At 50.4% G+C, this 22,919-nt stretch overlaps 2 protein-coding genes across 3 annotated transcripts in view; both read right to left on the bottom strand.

The window, feature by feature from the left end:
• Window positions 1-3,923: 3,923 nt before the first annotated feature.
• Window positions 3,924-6,040, bottom strand: DMRTA2 (DMRT like family A2). The gene is made up of 2 exons (XM_048945708.1): window positions 5,548-6,040; window positions 3,924-5,429 (listed from the first exon to the last, which is right to left on the bottom strand). The coding sequence occupies exons 1-2, from the start codon at window positions 6,038-6,040 to the stop codon at window positions 4,561-4,563; spliced, it is 1,362 nt and encodes a 453-aa protein (XP_048801665.1). The 3' UTR covers window positions 3,924-4,560.
• A 9,412-nt stretch (window positions 6,041-15,452) lies between these two features.
• FAF1 (Fas associated factor 1) overlaps window positions 15,453-22,919 on the bottom strand; it is a 146,661-nt gene continuing 139,194 nt past the window's right edge. The window contains exon 19 of one of the 2 annotated variants that reach the window (XM_048943745.1): window positions 15,453-21,198. In XM_048943745.1, the coding sequence (XP_048799702.1) occupies window positions 21,115-21,198 (84 nt within the window). In that variant the 3' untranslated portion in view covers window positions 15,453-21,114. The remainder of the gene's footprint in view (window positions 21,199-22,919) is intronic. The other variant, XM_048943746.1, reaches the window with a different exon arrangement.

The following is a 22,919-nucleotide window of genomic DNA, read 5'->3' as shown; positions in this document are numbered from 1 at the left end:
GGGACAGTGAGAGTCTAGGTGACAGTTTTCTGGGAATTTCTACATCATTTTCTGCAACTAATCAAGATGTTTCCTCCCCAGTCATTTCTCATCCATTCTTGTATTGAGAAATAATAATAATCACCATAGAGAACCCTTAACATAATTCTTACTAGCTTTACAGTACATTGACAAAGTCCAAAACAACAGTTATGAAAGAAAGGAGGGAACATAAGACAGGAAAAACACCTCCAAACTGACTTGCTGACAAAAAGGAGCTCTCTATCACATTAAGACAGAGCAAGCCTCCAATTTTGCCATGGTTAGAAATGCTCGGCAGAGAACCCACTGTGGTTGGGGCTGTTAGTAATGCCTTCCTGTCTCTAAGCATTTCCATCCCTCCCATTTACTTGCTTCCACATGAGCTCTCTGTGAGTCACTGTAAAAACACCCATCACCATTACACTGGTAACCTCTTGCTCAGCCTGCCCTGTGAGCACACATGTAGCTGAATCTCCCGATCTGCCATTATAACTGAAATTAAGAACTCCTAAATTTCCTTGAAAAAGAAAATACTGCACAGAGCGTCTTCCTCCTCTCGCTTAGCACTGCGTGCAATCAAATTCTGAAGGCTCCTCCAGGCAGGGCTCTTTCTGGCAGCCTCACCCTTGCCTTTCCCAGCCCCCCACCCCCACCCGCTGCACTGAGCTCTCCCTTAGCTCTTACAAACCCAACTCCCTGCTGGCGCTGAGCTGCCATTCTGCTCTCGGACTCGCCTCGCGGTTACTGCTCGGCACAGGAGTTGTGTAAAGAAAGGCCTTTCGCTACTTTCTACTTTCTACCTTTCTCCTCCTTCCACCAGCACAGCAACTCCCCCACGCAGTTCCACCTCCCCCCGCTAAACCCTTCGCACCTTCCCTGGGGCGGACCTGCACTCTTCCCCGCCCCGCACTCATCCCGGCCTGGTCCCAGCGCTGACATCGCCCTCAGTAATTCCCAACAAATCCCGAGGCTTCGAGGAGCGGGCAGAGCCGCTGCGGGATCGGCCGCGGTTGTCGGTACGGGCTGCTCCTGCCTGTAAGCGTCGTGTGCCGCGCCGAGCCGTGCGGTACCATGCAGAGCCATGCAGTGCCAACGTAGTGCCGAGACGTGCCGTGCCATGCGGTGTCACGCAGTACCATACAGAGCCGTGCAGTGCAGTGCCACGCAGTGCCCATGTAGTGCCGAGCCGAGCCGAATTGTGCCATGCGGGGCAGTGCCCTGATATGCAGTGCTGAGCCATGCAGCGCCGAGCTGTGCCTTCAGTTCAGTGCCCAGCAGCACGTTTGGCCCTCAGGCCAAGAGAGTTCCTTCAGTTTGGCTTTCCTACTTACGCAGAAATGCAGGGAGCTGGTTGATGGGACAGCTTTTAGATGAAAACGACTGCCAGCATTCATTTTCTCTTTTTTTCTCTCTCTCTCTTTTTTTTTTTTTTTCCCTGAATGAGAAGCTCGTTCAATGTATAAATTTATTTTGAGTTTTGTGTCTCTTTTCTTCTAACTCAGACCCAGCAGTGAGTTTTCGTTCTTCCTCTATTAGAAAGGTGCATAGGAGGGGGGAGGAAGGATACTGGGAAAGAACAATAACGAGAAAAGAATGTTTTTTTGCAAAAAAAAAAAAGAGCTGGCATTTCTGGTGGAACCCAGATGAAATGAGGTGGACATCGCAATGGTCCTTCATGTGTCTTCATGGACACTAAAAGCGGCAGCGAGCCGCGGAACGGCCACCGGGCTCCAGCAGCGCCGCTGCCGTCCGGGATGCACGGAGCCCCGGGGCCGCCCTCGGGCCGCGGAGCTGCTCCTCCTCGGGGTCCTCACCTGCTGTTCACATGGAGACATAGGAAATGCTTTCGGGTCGTCGTTGTTCTGGCACGGGGGTGATTGCTGCAGTTGCTATGGGGATGTTATGGCAGCACGGGTGGTGCACTCTACTTAAGGACAGGCAGAGGTGTCCCTTCTCCCGGGGAACGTGACGAGTCGGTGTGCGGCACGGGTCCGAGCTACGTGCTCCCACCTCGGGAGCAGCCCGGGACAGGGACGCACCGCTGGGGGAAACGAAGGGGACGCGTCCCGCGGAGGTAGCGGGGTGAGGGGACGGGGAGAGCAGCTCCCAGCCCAGCTGGGCGCTGCGCAGAGCCTCGGACGGAGCGCCGGGCAGAGCCGGAGGGAAGCGATCCCCGGCCCTCTTTACCCCTGCGTGGGGACGCGGCTTTGGCGCAGGGTGGGACAGGAACAGCCCCAGCGGCTCGGAGCTGCTGCGGGCGGCCTGCCGCGAACGGGCACCGAGCGGTTCATTTTAGGTGAAGGAATGTCATTTCGCTACTAAATGGTTAGTCTAATTTGATCTTTATTATGCTGTGGATTAGGGCTGATTCATATTAAACACTGCAGCAGTTCATGTAACTGCGGAACGTGTCTCGCTGTATGTACAGCCGCCTCCGTCCCTGAGACCGCCGGATTAAGATTTAATTAACAGCGAAGTTTACGAGCAGCCGCCGGCTCACAAATAATTGATAGGCGATTCCGCGGATTTTTATTCAAGTGACGGCATTTTATTTCACTCTGAAAGAGCGCTGAGTAGTTGATGGGTGCCAGAGGCTTCCTTATGCGGATCTCCAAACTCCAGGTTTTGGGATTTTTGCGATGCCCACAGGGAATGACACCCATAGGGACTCACCCCCTCCTCCTCCTCCCCCCGCATAAGAATTAATGGTTGTGATCCCCAGTTGCCGGCTCTACGAACCCGAGCCCAAGGCACGGCAGTTCTGGTAACGCCCCACTCTGCCACCGCCACGGCCCTTTCTGAGAGCCGGGTTAAACCACCAGCCCCCAGCAGGGCTCGAATGTGGCTCTTTGCGGCCCGTTCATGGCGCTGAGCAAGGAAACTCATCCTACACTAAGTCAGCCGACCGACACCAAAAAAAAAAAGCAAAGTTTATTCAGATGCTCAAAGTCCATCTTTTTTTTCTTTCTTCCTTTCCTTCTTTCTTTCTTTCCTTCTTTCTTTCCAGTCTAACTTAACCCCGGTGCTTTATAGCCAAACAGACAACTCCTTTTCCAATTAAAGTGGAATTAGGAAACTCAATCAAATTAGCTCACTATTAAAGCCCTTCTTTATTAAACCGTTTTATTGTAGTGATATTAAGTTTCCCCCGCCCTTGGAACACGACACTCCGCAAAGTTTCCCTCTCGATATTGATTTGGCCGCTCCGAGACGGACCGGGGTCAGCAGTGTTTACCGAGGAGCGATCCGCACTATTGGCTGCTCGGAGGAACGCGAACACCGCGCCCAGCGCACGGGGCCGGCCGGGTTCCTTCCCATCGCCCTCCCCCCCCGATCACCCCGGGGCTCTCCGCAATAAGCGGGGCCACCCCTGCGCCCCTCCGTGTCATCGCGCAGCAGTAATTGCGGAGCTCTTTGCGAAGGGAGAGTGCCAACAGCGCGGCCGGGACCGGGCTTCCGCACTGATCGACTTGAGGAGCTTTGACAGCCTGAATTCCGCCGGCTCCGAACTCCTCCTGCGGAAGGGATCGTTGTCACGGGCCCGGCGCTCCCTGCCGTGTGGGGCAGGAGAGTCCTGGAGAGCAACCCGCACGCTATTGCAAGAAAAAATAAAATATTGTTAATAAATAATAGAAAACAAATCACACACAGCCGGGGGCCGGAGGAGTGCTGCAAATCCACACGTCTGTTGTAACGGCACTTCTGCAATGTCAGATTGTCTGAAAATGACAAAAAAATGAAAGTAGAATATCGGCAAAATAGTTCAGGTATTCGGGGAAATGTCCCGGCTGAATGTGCACTGCCGGTTTTATTTCTGCGGGTGTGAATAAGAGCAGAACTGGAAACAAACGCCTTTGACAATGCCAGGTGATAGGAAGTCACTCCCACCTGCACGTTGAGCTTTTATTTGTACATTTTCCGACAGCTTTCTGCTTTAACGATGAAAAACGTAATTAAACGCGTTTGTATAAATGTCAAATTCCTTTAAATACTGCGCTCGCCACATGCATTCCCCAAAGCACACCCTCACCGTCTGACAAAGCACTTCCACTTATACCTTTGATTTTTTAATAGAAAATAACATTTATTTCTATGAAATGGAAACACAGAGTTACCTGTTAGAACAGCAAGAATCGCTACAGCGGAACAAGAAAGCAATGTCCTTGAGATCACATATGGAGGAGGCAATCACCCACCGGCCCCTACGGGCAGCCACCACCGCTCCGTGTGCGCACGGCTCCGGGGCAGGATGGAGGGTGGTGCGGCGGCGTATTTTGGTCCGGAGACAGATTTCGCCTCTACGCCGGGAAGCGTTACGACGCGCTGCCTAACCCTTAGCTTAACGTTAATACCGAGTTCACCTACGAGTTACATTAATAACTTAGATTTCCATTTTATAACATTATACACTTGCTAGTATACATATATATACGTACGTGCGGGGGGAGCGGGCGCCCACACCGCAGATATCCGTGCCTATAGCCATAAGCACGCAGCGGGACCCACGCCCCGACGCTCCCGCGCACACCTCGCGCCGCGCTATTGCTTCTCGGGGTTGTTGTTGACCATGGGCCCGTAGAGCCCCCCGGAGTACACCTGCTCCTTGTGCACGGCGGAGCGCTCCCGCATGAGGTCGCTGAAGGCGTAGTCCACGGGCGGGCGGAAGCCGAGCGCGGGCACGAGGCCGGCGGTGGAGTACGGGGCCATGAAAGCGAGGCCGCGGCCGTGCGCCGAGTAGGCGAGGCGCAGCGGGTTGAGTCCCAGCGGCGCGCCCAGCGGATAGGCGCCGGCTTCGGCCCCGAAGTGCGTGGCGTTGGGCTGCAGCGGGGAGAAGGCGGAGCGGCTGCCCAGCGCGCCGATGGCGGGGGCCATGGCGCCGGCGATCAGCGGGCGATGGTGGGCGGTGGGAGCGGGCGGGAGACCCTGCAGAGCGCCGTCCCGAGCCCAGCTCTCCTCGGGGCCCTTTTCCGGGCCGCGGTTGTTGAGGATCTGCTCGATGGCCTGCACCACGTCCCCGCCGCAGCCCTGCAGCACCAGCTCCAGCACGCCGCGCCTGTGCGCCGGGAAGACGCGCGTCAGGATGTCGATGGGAGTCCGCTGCCGGCCGCCGGCCGAGGGCGACGGGTCCCGCTCGTCCTTGTCTGCCTCCGAGCCCGAGTCCGAGCCCAGCGGGCTGATGGAGCCCGGGCTCTCCTCGCCCTCCTTCGGCCCTTTGGAGACGGGCGAGCTGAGGAAGGACTCTCCGTCGCCGTTCTCCGAGCCCGAGCCGTGGCGGCCGTCCGGGGAAGAAGTGCCGGGCGCGGACTCCCCGTCGGGGGACGGCGGCTTCCCGCCCGCCTGCTGCGGGGTTGCGGCGCGGCCGGGCAGCAGCGTCTTGGGGAACAGCTCGAACTTCTGCACCTTGGGCTCTGCGGGGCGCGGGGGGAGAAGGGAGGGAGAGAGCGCGTCAGCGCGGCCGCCCGGGGGACGGAGCCCGGCCCGCAGCCCCCCGGCCCGCGGCCCCGTCCCCCCGCGGCGCGGCCTCACCTGAGGCGCCGGCGCCTCCCTCGCCGCCGGCCCCGGCGCAGACGGAGCCGAAGACCTCGTAGGCGGGCCGGGGAGGGATGATGCCGTTGGCGGCCGCCAGGGCCAAGCCCTCGGCGGTGCCGTAAAGCAGCTGCAGCTCGCGGGCCTCGTTCTCCTCCTGCGCCTGCTGCCGGCGCAGCGCCACCTGGGCGGCCATGACGCGCTGCCGCTCGGCGATCAGCGTGCACTTGGCGCACATGCAGTCCTTCCAGCGGCAGTACCGCTTGTGGCCCTTCAGCGCCGACACCACTCCGTGGTTGCGGCACCGCGCGCACTTCGGCGTCCGCGGGTACTTCTCGGCCGCCCGCAGCAGCAGCGGCGGGGCCCGCAGCAGGCTCCCGGCCACGCTCACCGGCAGGGTCGCCGCCGCCGCGGCCGCCGCCGCCGCCACTGAACTGGGAGGCACCGGGGGGGGCGCGGCGGGGACGCTGGGCAGCTCCGAACGCAGCTCCATCCCGGCACCCGCCGGCCGCGGCTCCCGCCGCGCGCCCGCCCGATACGGCCTCGGCGCGCCGACCCCGGCCGCTCAGCGCTGCCCCCCGCTCACCCGGCGGGGCGGCCCCGAGCGCATCCCGCCGCGGTCCCGCCCGGCTCCCCGCTCCCCGCTTTAGCTGCGGACACCCTCACGGCACGGCGGCACCTCCAACGACGCGATCTCGCCGACTAAAATCCAGCAGGAATTTAAAAAATGGTAAAAAAGAAAAAACAACAAAAACGCCCCACGAGCCGCCGCACCATGCCAGGCTCGGACCGCAGCCCCGGCCCGTCTCAGGCAGAGGAAGGCGGAGCCAGGACCCCCCGGTCGGGTTGGGTCGGGCCGGGCCGGGCCGGCTCCGCTCTGTTCGGCCCCGCTCGGGACGCGTTCGCACCGCTCGGCGCGTGCGGCCCTGACGGCCGGATCTGCCGGGAGAGCGGGAGACCGCGTTCGCCGCCGCGCCGCCACTCGCGCTATTGTTGCGCCCCGCGTTGCCATTAGGCAACATTTGACAACAATGTGGCGCCTGCTATTGGCCAGGGGCGGGAGGCGCCGCTCTGATTGGCCGCCCGACGGGCCCGCCGCGTCCGCCCGGCGGCTGCCAGAGCGCGCCGCGCCCGCGGAGAGTCGGGAGGGTCCGGGGGGAGCGCGGAGCGGGCGTGGGTGTGAGTGCGTGCGTGCGTGCGTGAGTGTAAAGTGTGCTCGATCGCTGCTACCTGAGTTCGATTTTTTTTCCCCTTTAATCCGGTTGAAAATGTAATCGCCTCGCCTACTGCTTGGGCTTCTTACATTTTTTTCCGAGTGTCGCTTGTCATAAGGGTGGGGGGGAAATACAGTGACAAGTCAGGCCGAGGTCTCCCTTCCACCTGGAGATCCTGTTCTGTAATAGAATCTAACGACAGCTCTCTCCGTCGATAGGGTATCTACCGACGCCCTTCTTTCTGTCTCACTTTCCCTCTCTTTTCTCCCTTTTGCTCTTTCTCTGTTTCTCCCTTCTCTCTCTCCCTTTCGTTCTTTCGTTCTGTTTCTCTCTCCCCTTCATCCCGACCCCCCGCCCCGCAGCTGGATGCCGCAGCGCCCGCAGACCCGCAGTGCCGCATCCCTCACTGCCCCGCCGTCCCCATGCCGTTCCGCGGGGCCCGGTGCTGAGCTCGGGCTGGGAGCGGTGCGCCTTTACCATTAACCACCATTAACAACCCCTAACCACCATTAACCACCATAAATCACCATGAACCACTCCACTTTGACGTCACCCTCGCCGCTCGGGGAGGGGGGTAACAGCACGGGAGGTTCGGCGGGTAACGTCGGCTCCCGCTGCCTGAGGGCTCGCACCACCGCTTCCCACGGGACGCCTTCGGGCTCCGCGGCATTTTTTTGCCCCTCGTTCCCAGCTCCGCAGCTCCTTCCCTAGAATGGGATCTGGCTGGGAGCTGCTCTGAGCCGCCCGGGGCCGCGCTGCCCACACGGAGCGGGCACGAGCGAAGCGCCTGGCCTCGCCTTGCCTTACTTGCTCTGCTTTGCTCTGCTTTGCTTAGCTTGCCTTACCGTGCCCTGCTTCTCTTCGCATCCCTTTCCCTTGCTTTTCCCCGCACCTTACCCCGCTGCCCCCGGCCCGCAGCCGCGCACTTTCCGCGGAGAGCTGCGGAGGGCCGCTGCAGGGATAGCAGCGCTCGGTGCCGCTCCGCTGCCCCTTCCCTTCTGTCACAGCCCGTGCTTACGAGAAGTACCTCTGCAAAGCAGCGCATCCCTCCAACTTTTGATATTTTTATTACACTTTCATCGTTCTCTTGCTGTTTTTTTTTATTTCTCTTTACGAAATGAGCACTTTCCCACTGACTTTTCGTGTGTGCAGCTGCCGCCCGCACCCGTGATGTGGGTGTTATAACACCTTTATTTAACACAGCCGTGAAAATACCCCATGTAATTTTATTTGCAAACACTATTTTACCCTCTTGGGAAAATTTCTCCGCTCAACCGATTTCAGTGGGATTTCGTAGAACTCCATCAGGCAGATGAGGAACATTTAAAATATTGACTTGTGTCGGCTCAGTACGGAGAGAGAGCAGGAAAAAGTCCCCTCTTTCTCCCGGCACTTTGCTGTGGTTTTGCTGTTATTTTCCCGCAGATCCCGTTCCCCCCCGCTCTGCCGCAGCAGTCGGTGGCACCGGACGCGGTCCGTTCTCTTCCCACTTCTCTTTTCTTTCAGCTTCGCTATGAGCGAAAGAGCTGAGGTTTTCGTGCCGTTCACGGCGGTTATAAGTGATCTATTTTGGAAATAGCCACGGGGGAAAAAATAAGAAATAAAAGAAAGTCACGAAGCTGCTCAGCCGCGATTGCTGCTGGAGCCTCACTCTAAGGTCAGATTGCAAACGGCGATGGGCTTTCAGCTTCGCGAGCACTGCGCGGCTCCTCCATCCCGGCAGCGCACCGCTCCGGGGCCGATGCACGCGGCGGTGCCGGTGTGAGCTCGGCACGGCGGAACGCAGCGCTCTGCGCTCGGACACCGCTGCGTCCTCCTCGCCTCCGTCCCAGGGCAGCCCTGCAGACACTCCCATCCCCAACGTTTCCCCGGGCGTGGGTTGGTTTGTGTTTGTTTGTTTGCTTTCAAATATTGCTCTTAGTACGAATGAAACACCGAAATACTCAACTGTTGTTTAGAAAAAATATGTATATTCATCGCAGGAATATAGACCGCAGTCCTGGGACTCAGCAACGCCGCAGACGTCTGTCAGAGCTGCCCGGCTCCACCACGACATTTTAACGGGTTCCCACGCCCTGCTCTCTCCGCAGCCCCAGGAAGGCTCCCGGCGGCAGGGCTGCCCCTTACCGGCCCGGCCTGCTTCCCGTCCCAGCGCGGCCCCAGACGACTCCCGAATCCCGCTGCCGCTTCCTCCCAGCCCCGGCCGCCCAAAGCGACGTTTCCAAACGGGTTTCAATTATTCTCGCCGCTTTCGTAAAAAGTGTCCCGAAAAAACACGAGCCCGGACCCTGACTGTCACTTTTCAGCGGTATTTTAACAGTAACCATTCCTTCCAACGCCTCGGGAGCTCTCACAATCCCCAGACCTGTGAAGCAGGACGAGCGGAGCGCACCTTTGGTTTTATTCGCACAAAACCCGCGTTGGCTGCGGGTCAGCCCGGACACAAAGCCGCGCTTTGGGGCGGTCGGGATTCCCTCAGCCGCGTCCCGGCCCACAGTGCCGCGTGCGCGTGCGGAAGGGGCCGCTACCCCGCATCCCCTGACGAGGCACGGGGCGACGTCCGGGCACCCCTGGGGTCTGTCTCGAACCGCGGCCCCGAAGCCCACAGCGCGGTTCGGCCGCGGCCCATTCGCGGGACGGCGGGAGGACGAGCGGTCCCGGCAGCGGCTGCGGAGCCGCGTGTGCCCTTCGTGATCCGCTGTGCCGGGTCTGGCAGCCTCCAAAACAGCGCTGCACAGCCTGACAGCTCGACACAACTCAACATGAGCTTTTTCATTCTTTTCTTTCTTTCCTTTTTTTTTTTTTTTTCTTTTTCTTTTGTTTCTGTTTTTGTTTTTGTTTTTGTTTCTTTCCTCAGTCGGTAATTTAGTACATGTTTTCTGTTTTCCCGCTGTTTATTCCTCTCCTCGCTCCCGCTCGGTTTCCCCACAAACCCTCCCCGTGCACCGCAGCTCCGTGTAAAACTTGGAGAGGGCCGCACGCAGCGGTGCGGTCGCATCTTCCCCCAATTACAGCCGTAAAATCTTAATTAAAAAGAGCGCGGCCATTGGCTGCCGGGCCGGGAAGACAGACACGCACGGCCGGAAGCAGCCCAGAGAAATATAGTTCTCGATTCATGTATTTTCATCTCGTTCTTAGCGGAAGACGGTTTGTAAGTACCCGCTAATGTTGGTGCTCTCGAAGGTTTCAATTGTTCTAGGGGGTTTGCCATTGACTTTTTCATTATTTACCTACTGAATCAAAGTAAGCAAATGCCATCTGTTTCCCTGCTGCTATCATCTTCACTTTTAATTATCCGCCCAGCAGCCTAATAGAGATGATATTAAACTAAATCTTTTTGACATTAAAAGTAATTATCCCCAAACCAATATTACACGGATGGAAATTACCCTCCCCCAGCAGGAAGGACGCGCATTCCTCCCGGCCCCGCCGAGTCCCGGTCCCGGGCGGGGCGCTTCGGAGGGGGTCCCGTCGGCCCGGACTTCTCCTCTATCCGAAACATTATTAACTCCATTTCCCCGCTCCCAGTGGGGGAGGAAAAAGAGACGAGGGAGGGAGACTCGTGGAAGGGAATAAGCGGTAAATCGGGGCTCCACGTCACCCCGCTCGGGCTGCTGACCTCAGCACGGGGCTTTCGGGCTTTACCAACACCCCTCCCTGCGCTTGCAGCCCGGAGGGAGCCGCTTCCGTCTCCCGACGGCGCAATTGGGGTCGGGGTGCTGCTGCCCAGGGCCGGTGTTACGGAACCGGGAGCGGCCCGCGCTCGGCAGTCCGAACACCGCCGCTTCCACGCGAACTGCGCCATTTCGCCTCCACTTGGCTTTAGCACGAGCCGGAGCCGTGTCCCCCATTTCCTTTAATATGTGCTAAACTAAGCTAATTTTAATTGCAAGTTTCAACTTTGCTAATTAAATAGAGTGGTCTAATTAAAAGTGACTAGGGAACAGTTTTAATTCAACCCTCTACTTTAAAAAAAAAAAAAAAAAAAAAAAAACCAACAAAAAAAACACAACACAATCCATTATGCAACAAATCCAGGGTAAGCCCTCCCTTTAAAAAAGCTACAGCCGATGGAGTTTTTACACCTTTTCACGCGCTGACAATGGGCAGACCTGACCCAACATATGTAGCGGCGGGGCCGACCCCGGCTCCCGGCGGGGCACTGCGCAGGGGCCGCTGGCTGCCGCCGCCCGCCCGAGCGCCGAGGCCGGGGCTGCGAGGCCGACCCGGCGGCGGAGGTTGGAGCGGCGGAGCCCCGAGACGGCAGGCCGGGATTTGGGAAAATCGGGCTCTTTACACGCTTCATCTCTTCACCAAGTGCTCATTAGGTTGTTAACCTCTGGTTCACATGAAAGGGGCATGTGATGAATCCCCTCCCGAACAAATGGGCGCATCCCCCTTCAGGCACTGAACAAAGCCCTTAAAATAACTGCACAAGAAAGCCTTTAGTTGTTACTCTAAAATTTCTTTTCTCTCGGCGCTTGTGCCCATCCACACGCACACATACGGACGGGAGAACGGCGCACGCAGCGTAGTTGTTCTCACCCCCTCAGCACCTCCACCCCGCGCGCCAGAGCAAAAACCCACAACCCGAGGTTGGGTCCCTCGGGGCTGCGGCTTCCCGGGGGAGAGGAAGGAGCGGCAGTGGGGTGCCGTGCGGGGTGGGACCCTTCTGTCTCCCTGCCGGCCCTGGCAGGGCGTTTGTCGCCGACTCGTTGCCAGCCGGCGGGGCGAACGGGAGCAGAGCTGCGCCCCGGCATTCCCCCAGCGGTTGCGTGGATTTTCGCCTCTTTGAGTCCATTCCTTCCCCACTCCCCCCACCCTCCCCTTCTCTCTCTTTTTATTTCCCAGCCCCTCGGGCACGGATTAAAGCGACAGACGATTCTCCCTTCGCACCTTATCGCCGGCTAAACGCGCTGTGCCGGGGGACTCCGCGCTCCCAGCACGGCCCGGAGCCCGCGGGACTCTGCGGGGCTCCGCCGGGACGCGCGCGGGTGCCGCAGCCCCACGGGCACGGCGCGCAGGTAGCGGGCAGCGGCGGCGCGGGGCTGAGCCGGGGACGCTCCGCTCCGCTCCGCTCCGCTCCGCTCCGCTCCGCTCCGCTCCGGCACTTCGCCACGGGGCACTCCGCGAGCTTCATTAGCGAGGCTCTCGTCAGCTCGCTAACGATCCGAGGGCTTTTTAATGATATTTGATATTCCCCCTGCCCGTCCCCTAACTTCAAACACATGGTAAAAAGGACCGGCCGTTTTGTTTCAGGTAAAACGGAATGATTAAAATTCAGACCCCGTCCCACGCATCTGCTTCGCCTTTGCCAAATGAATTGAAGGCAGAGAGAAAAGCGATTTCATTGAGATCACAGATGGGGTGCAGGTTTTTGGAAGAAATTTGAGAAACACCATTGTCCCGAATCAAAACTCTGTGTCTCGCCCCACAAAGGGGGCTGCTTTAAGCCCCTCCGCTTCTATGGGGCTTGTTTTTTAAACTTTAAGTGCTCCGCACAATGAGCCGCCACCGAAATGTCACAACCGCTCTGATTCCGAGCGTGTCGAGCCGCAAAGCGTCGCGGGGAACGAAGGAGCGAGGCAGGGCGTAGCAAAGGGCCCCGCCGGCTGCTGCCCGGCCCAACCGCTCCGCTGCCCGAAAGGCGCGCTCAGCCTTCCGTTTTGATTCGCGGCGCTGACGGCTCCTCTCGGATTTGCCCGAGGATCCTCCCTCCCCACCCCGCCGCTCGTTGCCCCGGCAGCCCCGCAATCTCGGATGAATACGAGCCGCCTCGCGAGGGAGAGCTTCCCTTCCCGCCTCCCCACGAGGCAGCCCGAGGTGCGAGGCCGCGGTTCGCCTGCGGCTTTCCCTCATCCCGCCGTGTACCGAGGGCTCCCCAGTCGCCGCTCCCCGCCCGAGAAGCGGTTTTCCCGCCCAGCGCTCTGTGAGGGCTCTGAGGGCGGAACCCTCGGCGCCCCTCGCGCCGGCAGGAGGCGGGAAGGCCGATCCCGGTAGCAAAGCGCGAGAGGCGCCGGGAAGCGTCCGGTCGGCGCAGGAAACACGGAGGGAAAGGGCGGCCCGAGGCTGCGGGAGGTGGGGGCACGGAGGTGGCATCGCAGGGTCCCGCAGCACCCCGCTCCTCAGCTCCACCACGTGCTGCCGGTGGACAGCGGCGGGAAAAACGGGGAGCGGTGACAGCTTCGTGTAGAAGCCCGAGCGGGCGCCTGCTAGTACCCGAATTACCCGAAAGGGCTGAATTCAGAAGACGCTGAACGACATCGTCACCACAGAAAGTAAAATCAAACCAAAACAAAGCAGGCAAACCTGAAAAAGTTTTGTTCTGTTTTCCTTTTTTTTTTTTTTTTTTTTTTTTTTTTTTTTCCTTCCGGGTGAAGAAAGGCACAGTTTACCCTGCGAGGTCTTCCGTGAACGCAGACAGCGCAAAGTGCAAAGAAAGCCTCCAGCGAGAGGCGGGCTGCGTGCGGGCTTTGCTCCCCTTCGTGGTGTGCAGCGCTGCAGCAGAGCCTTCAGTCCCCGAGATCACGCGCTACGAACCTAGGGCTCGCGTTGAGAAGTTCCAGCAGCTCCTCGTTGAAATGTAATTTTCTCCCGTGTAATTACAGGTTTGGATAGTACCATTGTATAAGAACAAGACCTCTTTCTTCGTTGTTGATAACAATATATTCTCCAAAAATCATTTATTTCCCCTTCAGTTGAGAACATTTTTCCTGCAGTGGTTAAGCAATGGTGTATACAAACACCACCACGTTGTACAGAGTGCATGAAGTCTTTGGTCTTAATCTGTTAAACTAATATGAATCCTACCACCTTTGTTAGGTCTTTTCCTTGGTGATATAAATAAGCTGGCAATCTTTTTTGTTGTTATTTTCCCTCGCCTATTTGAAACAAGTGCATTGGCTGCAATTAAAAATAGCTGTGATTATGGTAACAGGAAGATTTTTAAAGAAAAGCCCAAATTACTCTTTGAGTTCTTTCAGTTCCGCTTCCTCCTTGCTATAGAATTCTCAGGAGCCAGCAATTTAAAAAAATAACCTTCATTTGTATCATGTTTTTAACCATCTCTTCAAAGAGGAAACCCAACAGAAACTGGAATTCTAAAGGGAAAGATCAAGCAACAATATTTCTGTAACAATGCTTTACTCTTCAGTAGCATTTTGACAGTACAATTTCCTTCCATATCACTCTGTTGACTGCTCTTCATTTGTGAGCTTGATTCTCGTCCTGCTGTGCCCAGCCCCTTTCACAAACCCAGGAGTGCGTAGATGCAGCAAAGTTAGTTTAATTGGTCTCCTAAGGAGAGAGCTCTGCTGATGGGAAATTATTTTACTACATCTTTGTAGTATTTGATAAATTTGACCTCAATGAATCAGGCACCAAATGGCCACTAGAGTGGAATTAAATAGTGGTAACTTCACTTCTTTGCTCAACAATTATTGCTGTTATTAGTAGCATTTTTGTTTCAACTAAAAAAAAAAAAAAAAGAAACAAAAAGTAGCAATATTGGATTTAGTTATGGTAATTGTACAGAAGGAAATCAGTTTGATTCCGGAAGCAAACAGCGATGGGAGCTGAATAAACACTAATAAAAACAGGAAGGTGTTTCTTAAGCAAAACTGGGAGTTCTCAAGAGAAGAGATTAAAGAGGTTAGAGTGTATCCTCTTCTGAATATGGTCCTTTTTGGTTGATATGAAATATATCTCCTGTACTGTGATTACCTCGTGAAAAGGAGGCAAATGTGATAATAAACTTTATCTGAAGGAAAAAAAAAAAACCCTTTGAAAACATCTAAAATACTGGTAACAATGAAGGAATTCGGTATCTGCCACAGTATTTTGTCTGAGGAGTAAACAGCACATTTGCCTTGAAATTGCTCGTACCAAGAAGGGAAAGCTTTGCATCTACTAAGACTTTCCAGTTGAGAATACTTTGATGCTTTCAATTCACGTGCATAAAACATTCTTGCATGTGATCAGTGAACAACAGTAAACTGAAAGTTAAAATGAACTGCACAAATTTTACAAGGAATTGTGATCCTCTAAGTGTCAGTTCATTTCATTTTCCTGCTGCATTGCACGATTCAGCAGCCACACAATGCCTTGCTATTCTCCTTTGCCTAAATCACAAAGATGCAGAAGTATTTTTCAGTAAGAGCTCTCTGCATCTATCTGATTGTACTTACAGTAAAAACAAAACAAAACAAGAAAGGTGAAGTAACACCTGAAGTCAAGCTGAAAAGATCCCTGGGTATTTGGAAACAGATCCCAAAATCATTTCAGTTCCTCTGTAGATGTCAGTTTATGACAGTGGTCCAAAAATCTCTTCTCTCTGTTGCCACCACTTCTAGGAAATGCTTCCTTTTCCTTACACAAACAAAAGTTTGAATCAATCAGGGCACATAAAAAGGGCAAATGGATCTGACTAAACGGGAAATGTTTCTATGTGCACATTAGAATAATAGTGAAACACTTAAAATGGCTTCAGCAGAACTTGAAGTTTCAAACAAGTTTTCAATCTCAGTAAATTTTGGGAAGGCAAGATCAGGAATAGGATGTAGTTATGAATGCTACCAAGTGACACTAATGAAGACTGCAAGAATAGCTTAAATACAGTACAGAAGCAATAAAAATGACACCAAACACTTTCTGTGGTAAATGAAAATATATTCAAATTCAGTACTTTACTTAAAAGAAGAAAACCACCAGAATTAATTTTTCAGTCAAAGAAAACTACATGAAGAGGAAGATACCAAAGGGAAATCGAATCGTCACAGTTAAAAGAATAAGTGTATTTGAAGATACTGTCCTAGATCTTCAGAATACATATATAATTAATTTGTAAAGGACTCCAGAATCTCACCCTTTCTCTTCCCCATCCCCCAAGCTGCAGTGATTGAGCCACATAAGCCAGCACAGGGAAGGATGCAACTGCAAGACAGACTCATGTGAGGAGAAGGAAGAAACATGACCATTAACTTCTGGAACACACCAAAGCAAAACTAAACAACCTACAGACCTTGAGGAACTACCACCAAAGGTGTAAAAGATAATTAAAAATATCAGAAATAGGAAGCCTGCCAGAAAGATAATTGGACTCACATATTTTCAGGGTGTAAAAGGAGCACTTAATGAAAGTAGGGCAATTGCAGGAAAGATGAGCTAGTTGTCTGCAGTAACATTTACTGCAGTGGAAACATCTTTTCTTGAGAGAAATAAGAGAGCGGTAGCTGGAAGCAGAAAGCAGGGTTTAACAGCAAGAAGGGTTACCAGCAGTGTCCCCAGGGATCTTTGTAGGGACCTGTGTTATTTAAGGTGCTCGTACAGCATCTGGGAAACACAATAGGCAGTGTGGTGAAGGCATTAATGAATGATACCGACTCACTCAAGATGACTGGACCAAAAATGAATAGCACTGAACTGTGGAACGCTGTCACAGCATGGAGTTGGGAAAACAGGACACAAAATTCATTGCTAATAAGAACAGAATACTGATTTTGCTGACCAATAGTTTTCTTTTCAGTACAAAAACGAATGAAGCCTACTTTTGTAACTAGCAGTTGAGTGACATTTTAACTGAATTGTATGAAGGCTGCAGCACAACTTCAGCCCTTATTACACATATAAAGAATCCACAGAGAAAACCGCTGACTAAGGTACAAACTTCGGCTAGCAAAATCTTTATACCATTTGCTTTATTTGCTTGAAATTCAAGAGTGAATGCTAAATTTAAGGTAATGGCAAGGCATTCTAAAAGTATTTTGATATGCAGCAATCGTGTAACATGCTTGTGTAAAGCTCGTGTATTTGGGGAAGTCTGAATAGCCTTGACTCTACAGATGGGTGTCACTCCTAAAACAGATGTTAACATCTAAGACAGACATTGTAGGTTCTTTGTGGATATTTATGTGAGAAAGTGTAGTAGTAATCAGGGGCAAATAGAAAAAGGAATTATTGGAGAAGGAACTGGGAATAAAAGGATGTCACCAGTGTCACTAGGACAGCACGTAAGCTCCTGATACAAGTCCTGTCTGTCCTGGAAGATGGCATGAAATTTATTCACTCAGGGTAGGACATATTAGAAATGATACAGGGAAGGCAAGAACATACAAATAGAGAATCATAGAATCATTTGAGTTGGAAGGGACCTTCAAAGGTCACCTAGTCCAACTCCCTGCAATGAACAGGGACATCTACTGCTTGATGAGGTTGCTCAGAGCCCCACCCAGCCTGACCCTGTACATGAAGCAGACACATTAACCCAGAGCTCCTCAAATTTAAAGGTGAGAGAACTACAAAGGTATAACAGAGGTCTTCAAAATTATGAACGGTGTTGAACCAAACCCCAATTCTGCAAGGGTATCCATGAGTTTTTGCTCATGCCCACATCTGTGTAACCCAACATAAATGAGTATTGCAAACAGGAGCAGGAGCAGCAACATTCTGTGCTCCTCTCATCTTCACTCTCTGCTTCATCTTCTGCTTTCTGTTGGTACTGCTATGCACACACCAAGCAGTGGACTGCAGTGAACAGTCTCTGGAAAAGGACCGCAGAGCCCATCCCAGGCAAGCACCTCAGCCACTCTCCTGAAACATCGGACTCCTGTTTGCACGCTCCCTCTAAACAAGCTTAAATAATTACATTGTTCGGCAGTCAAACAGCTCTGACAGCAGGGAGTCAGTTCACACATTAGAAGCAGCCTGTGCTATAGTGGTCTTACAGCAGTCTTCTGAAACACTGAAGATTCAGGCTTGTTTCTCCCCAGACCCATGCTGGCCACAATCTGCGAAAACTTCAATGTCAAGTACTATTCAGTTAAAAACTTCAGGGGAGACTGATGGAAAAACCACCACTACTGAAATAAAGATGTGCCTTGTGCTGCCAGACGTTGGAACAAAGGACTCGATGCTTGTCTTGGCAGAAGGCCTCTGAGCTGTGGACCCCGAGTGGCACAAGGCACCCTGGGCTGGCACAGAGCAGGAACCCCCAGCTCTACTGCATAGCAGTGTCCATTGGACATCTCTACCTTCCACATTTCTGTCAGCCCATGTAACCATTTTCTGGTTCTGCCTGGCAGCGATTCTTCACATGTATTCTGAAGGGTTTTTGGTTTGATTCATTTTTTGTCGTGGACCTCATCTAGGGAACCTCAGTCTTACTCTGAATCATTTAAGGAGTCTGACCACAGGGCTCAATAAGGAAATGCTTCAGTCCTTCTGTGAATCCGGGTCACAATGATTTCGTTTTTCTCCACACACGGAAGAGTGAAATCATATGGTTTTTAGTAGAAATAGTACTGTAATTGAAAATTTATTTTAAATTTCTAACGTTACCGAGTACGTACAGTTTACGAAAGCCAAAGTCCTTTTGTGCTACATTAAAAAGAATAAACAGACCCCCAGCGTAGCTCCATTAGAAACTCCCTCGGCACTCTCACTAAATTGAGGAGTGCTCATGCAGAGAATACATGACAAGCACCTGTGCTCTGCACGTTCTCTAATGGAATTTAGAACAGCAATGTCTACAGCAGGAAGTTTCTTCAAAAGCCAAAGACAGCCCCAGCTTCACCATCATGCGCTGAAGGCCAATATCAAAAGCCAACACATCGTACAGGATTCCATTCATTAACAGCCATTCCTTTAGACTTAAAACTAACGCATTAATCACATTGATGATGATCCACTAATGTGAGGAACCTGGAGATAGAAAATGTGGAATCAGGGATAACTTCTGCAATAAAAGCGTTACAGTTTTAGGTTAATGCTGAATTAGAAAATTAGTCTGTAGAACGACGAGAGCATTAACCATGTCAGCAGAGCACATGAGGTGAATTCCATGGTTTAAGAGAGCAGAAAATGACGGCAGAGAATATTAACGTTTCTACACAGAAAATGGCTCGCACTGAGGATGTCATTTAGAGAGATGACTAGATGCCCGCTTTTTGAAATCAGTATTTAAGGACAAAAATCATAAATGCTTTATTTAAATTGAGTGATACACTTGTTTTGGCAGAATGCACCTTCTATACTGCTCCTGGTCTATGTACCAGAGGGCAGTAACACCACCACTTTCAACACTTCCAGTTAATTCTCACCACAATGTTTTGATAACGACAGTGTATTTTTCAATGTGAACAAAAGAGGGGAAAAAAAGCCCTAAAACTTGTCTTAGAACAAAAAAGGCCTAACAGAACCTGGGAGCACTGACTTCAACACGTTCAACAAATATTCAAGTCACATTTGATAAATTTACAAAACTAGTATCAAAGTAAAGAATATAAAGTCAAAATACAGAAATAAAGTTGAACGAGAGAAAACAGCCCGCTGAGATCAAACAGAAGTTAAACAGAACAGGTTAACAGAAACAAGTTAGCTGAAAGGTTGCTTTTCTTCTGCAGCAATATTTCAACAACTCCTTTCCTCAACAGCAGCTCAGAAAGAAGACAAAAGAAAAAAAGATATGCATCACTTTAAAATCCTCCTGTATGTGTTACTGTGATTGTTTGTAGAAACAGCGCCACCCCAATTTGCAACCTATGCTAATGTCATATTTAATAAACGGTGGATCTTTTACCAAGAAAACAGAAGTTGAGAACGAAGCATCTGCATTCAGGTTTCCATTACACATACATTTATCTTTCTATTGGCTATGAATTCTTTTATTTGTGAACTGCAAATGGTTAAGATTCACTTACACTTCCAAACCTTTTGTTTGTCACAGATAATTCATTTCTAAAAGTGTCTGATGTAGCACTCACTAATTACAGAATTACAAAAGGTAGAATAAGGCTTTCCCCTGCTCCAAAATTTATATTTTTGGTAAAGGTAACAATATATGAGCTTCACTAACACCCTAATAATAGGCATACATATAATCTTATATCACCATCCTTCCAAAGAAAAGACTAAAGACTAGAAGATGTATGCAGTTGGTCTTTGCTTAGTATGAAATTTCCAAAACAGAACTCCTGCTACGATAAGCACTGTGTATTACATAGAAACACGTGGAAAACAATGTGCCAGGCACTACCAAACAAGTTTGGTTAGTAGATGACAATTCTGCAGTGCTATGTTGCACTATCCTGGAAGTCCAGATTTAAAAACAAAACAAAAACAAACAAAACCCCCCCAAACCAAGCTGTTTTGATGCACATTTGGCATTAAGTGTACTTTCTGATTTTAGACCGAGTATGTTTGTTCCATGGTTGAGGAATTTAAAGTACCAGATTTCTCCTCATCAGACAGCAGGTAGCTGGTGCATACATTTCAGACAACGGATCTCGGATTTCTTCAATTTGAGATGGGATCAGCAATCTACTGCTAAAATGTCCAAAGTGTGCAATAGTAAGGCAGATTTCTTACTACACCGTTTCTTGAGATAACTCATTGTTTGATGGAACAAACAAGGTGCTTTAGAACAACAGAGTAATGGGATACAAACAAGCCCAGAATGAAGGAAAACCGCCAAAATGGGAACTGCCATTCCTTTCTCAACGGGAAATAAAGAACTTTTGTATCTGGTATTTGAAAGGTTTTTAACAGCTGATATTCAATAACAGCTGATTCCTGAAGCGTTGGCAAGATACCAGCTTTCTGGTCCTGGCCATTTCTAATGTTATTTAAATATTCACATCATGCAATAAGCAGTTTCACACACTGCAATGTAATGGAAAATACTTCCTAAATGAATCAGAACTGAGACCCAAAGCAGAACCAGTAAATAAATACCTCGCATATATGTCAAACTATATTCTTCAAACAAAACCTTACATCTTATCAAAGAAGTCAGAAAGTACTAACAAAAATTATATGCCTTCTACCATAATACTGTTAAATTTCCATGGCTGAGAATGTCCTGTTATTTTTTTTTTCTGCCTTTTAAATTAGGTGACAAAGTAGAAATTCAAACACAGAGATAAAATGCATATATATGAGAGCACTGGCTCAGCGAGATATCAAATATACAGCATTCTAGTGTCAAAAGTACAGGCAGAAATGTCCAAGATTTCTTGGTGAAAAAGGGGCATTTGAGGAGTAAAAATTCTACTTAACAATCACTCACATTTTAACAGTGCATTAATTATAACAAAAGCTGGATGATAAGTGAGCAACATAGTCATAACGTTCAGTGTTCACAGCAGAATTTCATCCTCTGCTCATTTAAACGAGGTTGGAACATACACTCATGTACGTGGAACTTTACGTAGCTATGTTATTTCAAATTCCTGCAAGAGGCAAAGTTGTGACATTGAGTTGAGTTGGATGATAGTACAAGATGGCGTCGATGAAGCGTTCCTCTTGATGCTGTGCCTCTGGCTTGTCGAAAGATGATTAGTCCTACAATCTTGTCTGATTATTCTTTTGCCTCTAAGAAAAGGGTTTCTTGAGGGTACAGTTTTACCTCCAGTAAAGATTTATTTGGATCCAGTTGGGTCACCTGTAAAGACGAGAATGAAAAGATACACGTAAGTAAACTATTTTGAATTCCTTATCTTCACAGTTGAGATTTTGTACTATAAGAAATCTGCCAGTCACAGTGGAAGGTGTCAGCACTAATTCCCAGAATACGGTGGAGAAATGAGTAGAACTGACACGAAATCCACTGAACACCAAGTCCAGTGCAAGGCAGGCAGTAAAAGCGCTCCGCAGTAAGCAGAAGGGAGAGAGCAGGACCTTCCTCCTTCCACTGGGAGCGAGATGCTGCATCAGCTCACCATCTGGCAGAACTGCATCTCTGCCCAACTACTACGGTGTATATATATCATGCATGCATATGTGTGAGTGGAATATGTCTACATATCATTTACATTTACACAGTTACATGCATACATTCATGTTATAGGATTGTTTACTGGAGTCTTGACTTCTCGTCGCATTTATAAAGGTATGCAGGCAATGCAGGAAGGAACACAGCAGAATTCCAGTGAGAGATCATAGTGTTATGCTGTGGGTATAAAGGCAAATCCACACTCACAGGCGTTTTTCCTGGAGTTAAGTTTGTTTATACCATTTCATGCCACTGCTTTCTAAAATTATTCTTTGGAAGAAAAAATCAGCCTCGATCAAACAACATATTTCGAGTTAATATAAGAAATCATAAATGTAATATTTTTCCTAAATGCATAATTTACCACTCCTGTTACCAAGTAACAGAAACAGTACTGTGCCTTTTCTCTTCCCCTCCCAAAACAGACAAATTTAAAATATATTTGTACCTCACTTGTTTCACTGGATAACTGCACTCTCTTAAATAATGAATTACCTTTAAAGAGCCTATCACTTCCTACGTCCATTAAAATCGACACAGTTTCACCTTTCTGACTGCAACAGAATTTAAATCATACATATATGAGACAGATGCATATATACATATCTGATATATACATCAGATGCATCTCATTAATTAGTTTTCCAAAGCAGGGACATATTTTCTTACACTTCTAGTAGTGTGGGGAGCTATTGCTAAGTGGCTGAAGAGAAAAATAATTTGCAAAAACACCAGAGTCAATTTTAGATTCCTATTATCTACAGTCCAATTATGCATTCCTGCAGAGGTGCCGCTTAAATTATTGAAAGGTTAATATCTTAGAAAGCAAATCTGCTATGTAAAAAACAGCCAAAGTAGTGCATTTAAGTTTGTGATTACAGAAGTATGCTAATTAAGTATCTTGTTGCATTTTTTGATGCTTTAGTATTCTACTACAGTCCACTGCGCTCCAACACAGAAAGGGAGGCAAACAGGAGTCTCTGCAATTCACTGCACATAATGTATCGTGCACCTGGAAAAAAAAAAGCAATTCTCCTTTTCAGTTAAAGCCATTATCTAATTAGATCTCTCTGCTTTAAAACCCTGCAACCTCTTCCTGCAGGAAAAAGCAGGAGAGAACAAAAACAAATCTTCCCTACATCTGATGAAAAAACACTGAAAAGCAAACGCAGGCAATGAAAACAATATTCCAGACTGTAAGCTTATGGAAAATAATTATTCACTATTAGTATTTTTATTTCTATTTTTAAAATTACTATTTGTAGCCTAATTCAAGGTCCCTATCCTAATCTGAACCCTCAGGTTTGCGAACTTCAAGTACTTCAAATTTTAACAGCGCGTGATGCTCTTTCCTCAAAGACCTTAAGCTCAGAAGGTTGGTTAAAAGCACT

Source organism: Lagopus muta, chromosome 5 (assembly GCF_023343835.1).
Source record: "Lagopus muta isolate bLagMut1 chromosome 5, bLagMut1 primary, whole genome shotgun sequence".
In the NCBI taxonomy this organism is placed as follows: Eukaryota; Metazoa; Chordata; class Aves; order Galliformes; family Phasianidae; genus Lagopus; species Lagopus muta.
Note: the sequence above shows the minus strand (reverse complement) of the source record. Positions and strands in the feature narration are given on the sequence as shown.

What these genes read in the sequence shown, in the direction of transcription:
- DMRTA2 (XM_048945708.1), bottom strand. Translation starts at nt 6,040, where the DNA reads ATGGAGCTGCGTTCGGAGCTGCCCAGCGTCCCCGCCGCGCCCCCCCCG. An exon ending in GGGAGGCGCCGGCGCCTCAG is followed by an intron (nt 5,430 to 5,547) that starts GTGAGGCCGCGC and finishes CGCGCCCCGCAG; the next exon opens with AGCCCAAGGTGCAGAAGTTC.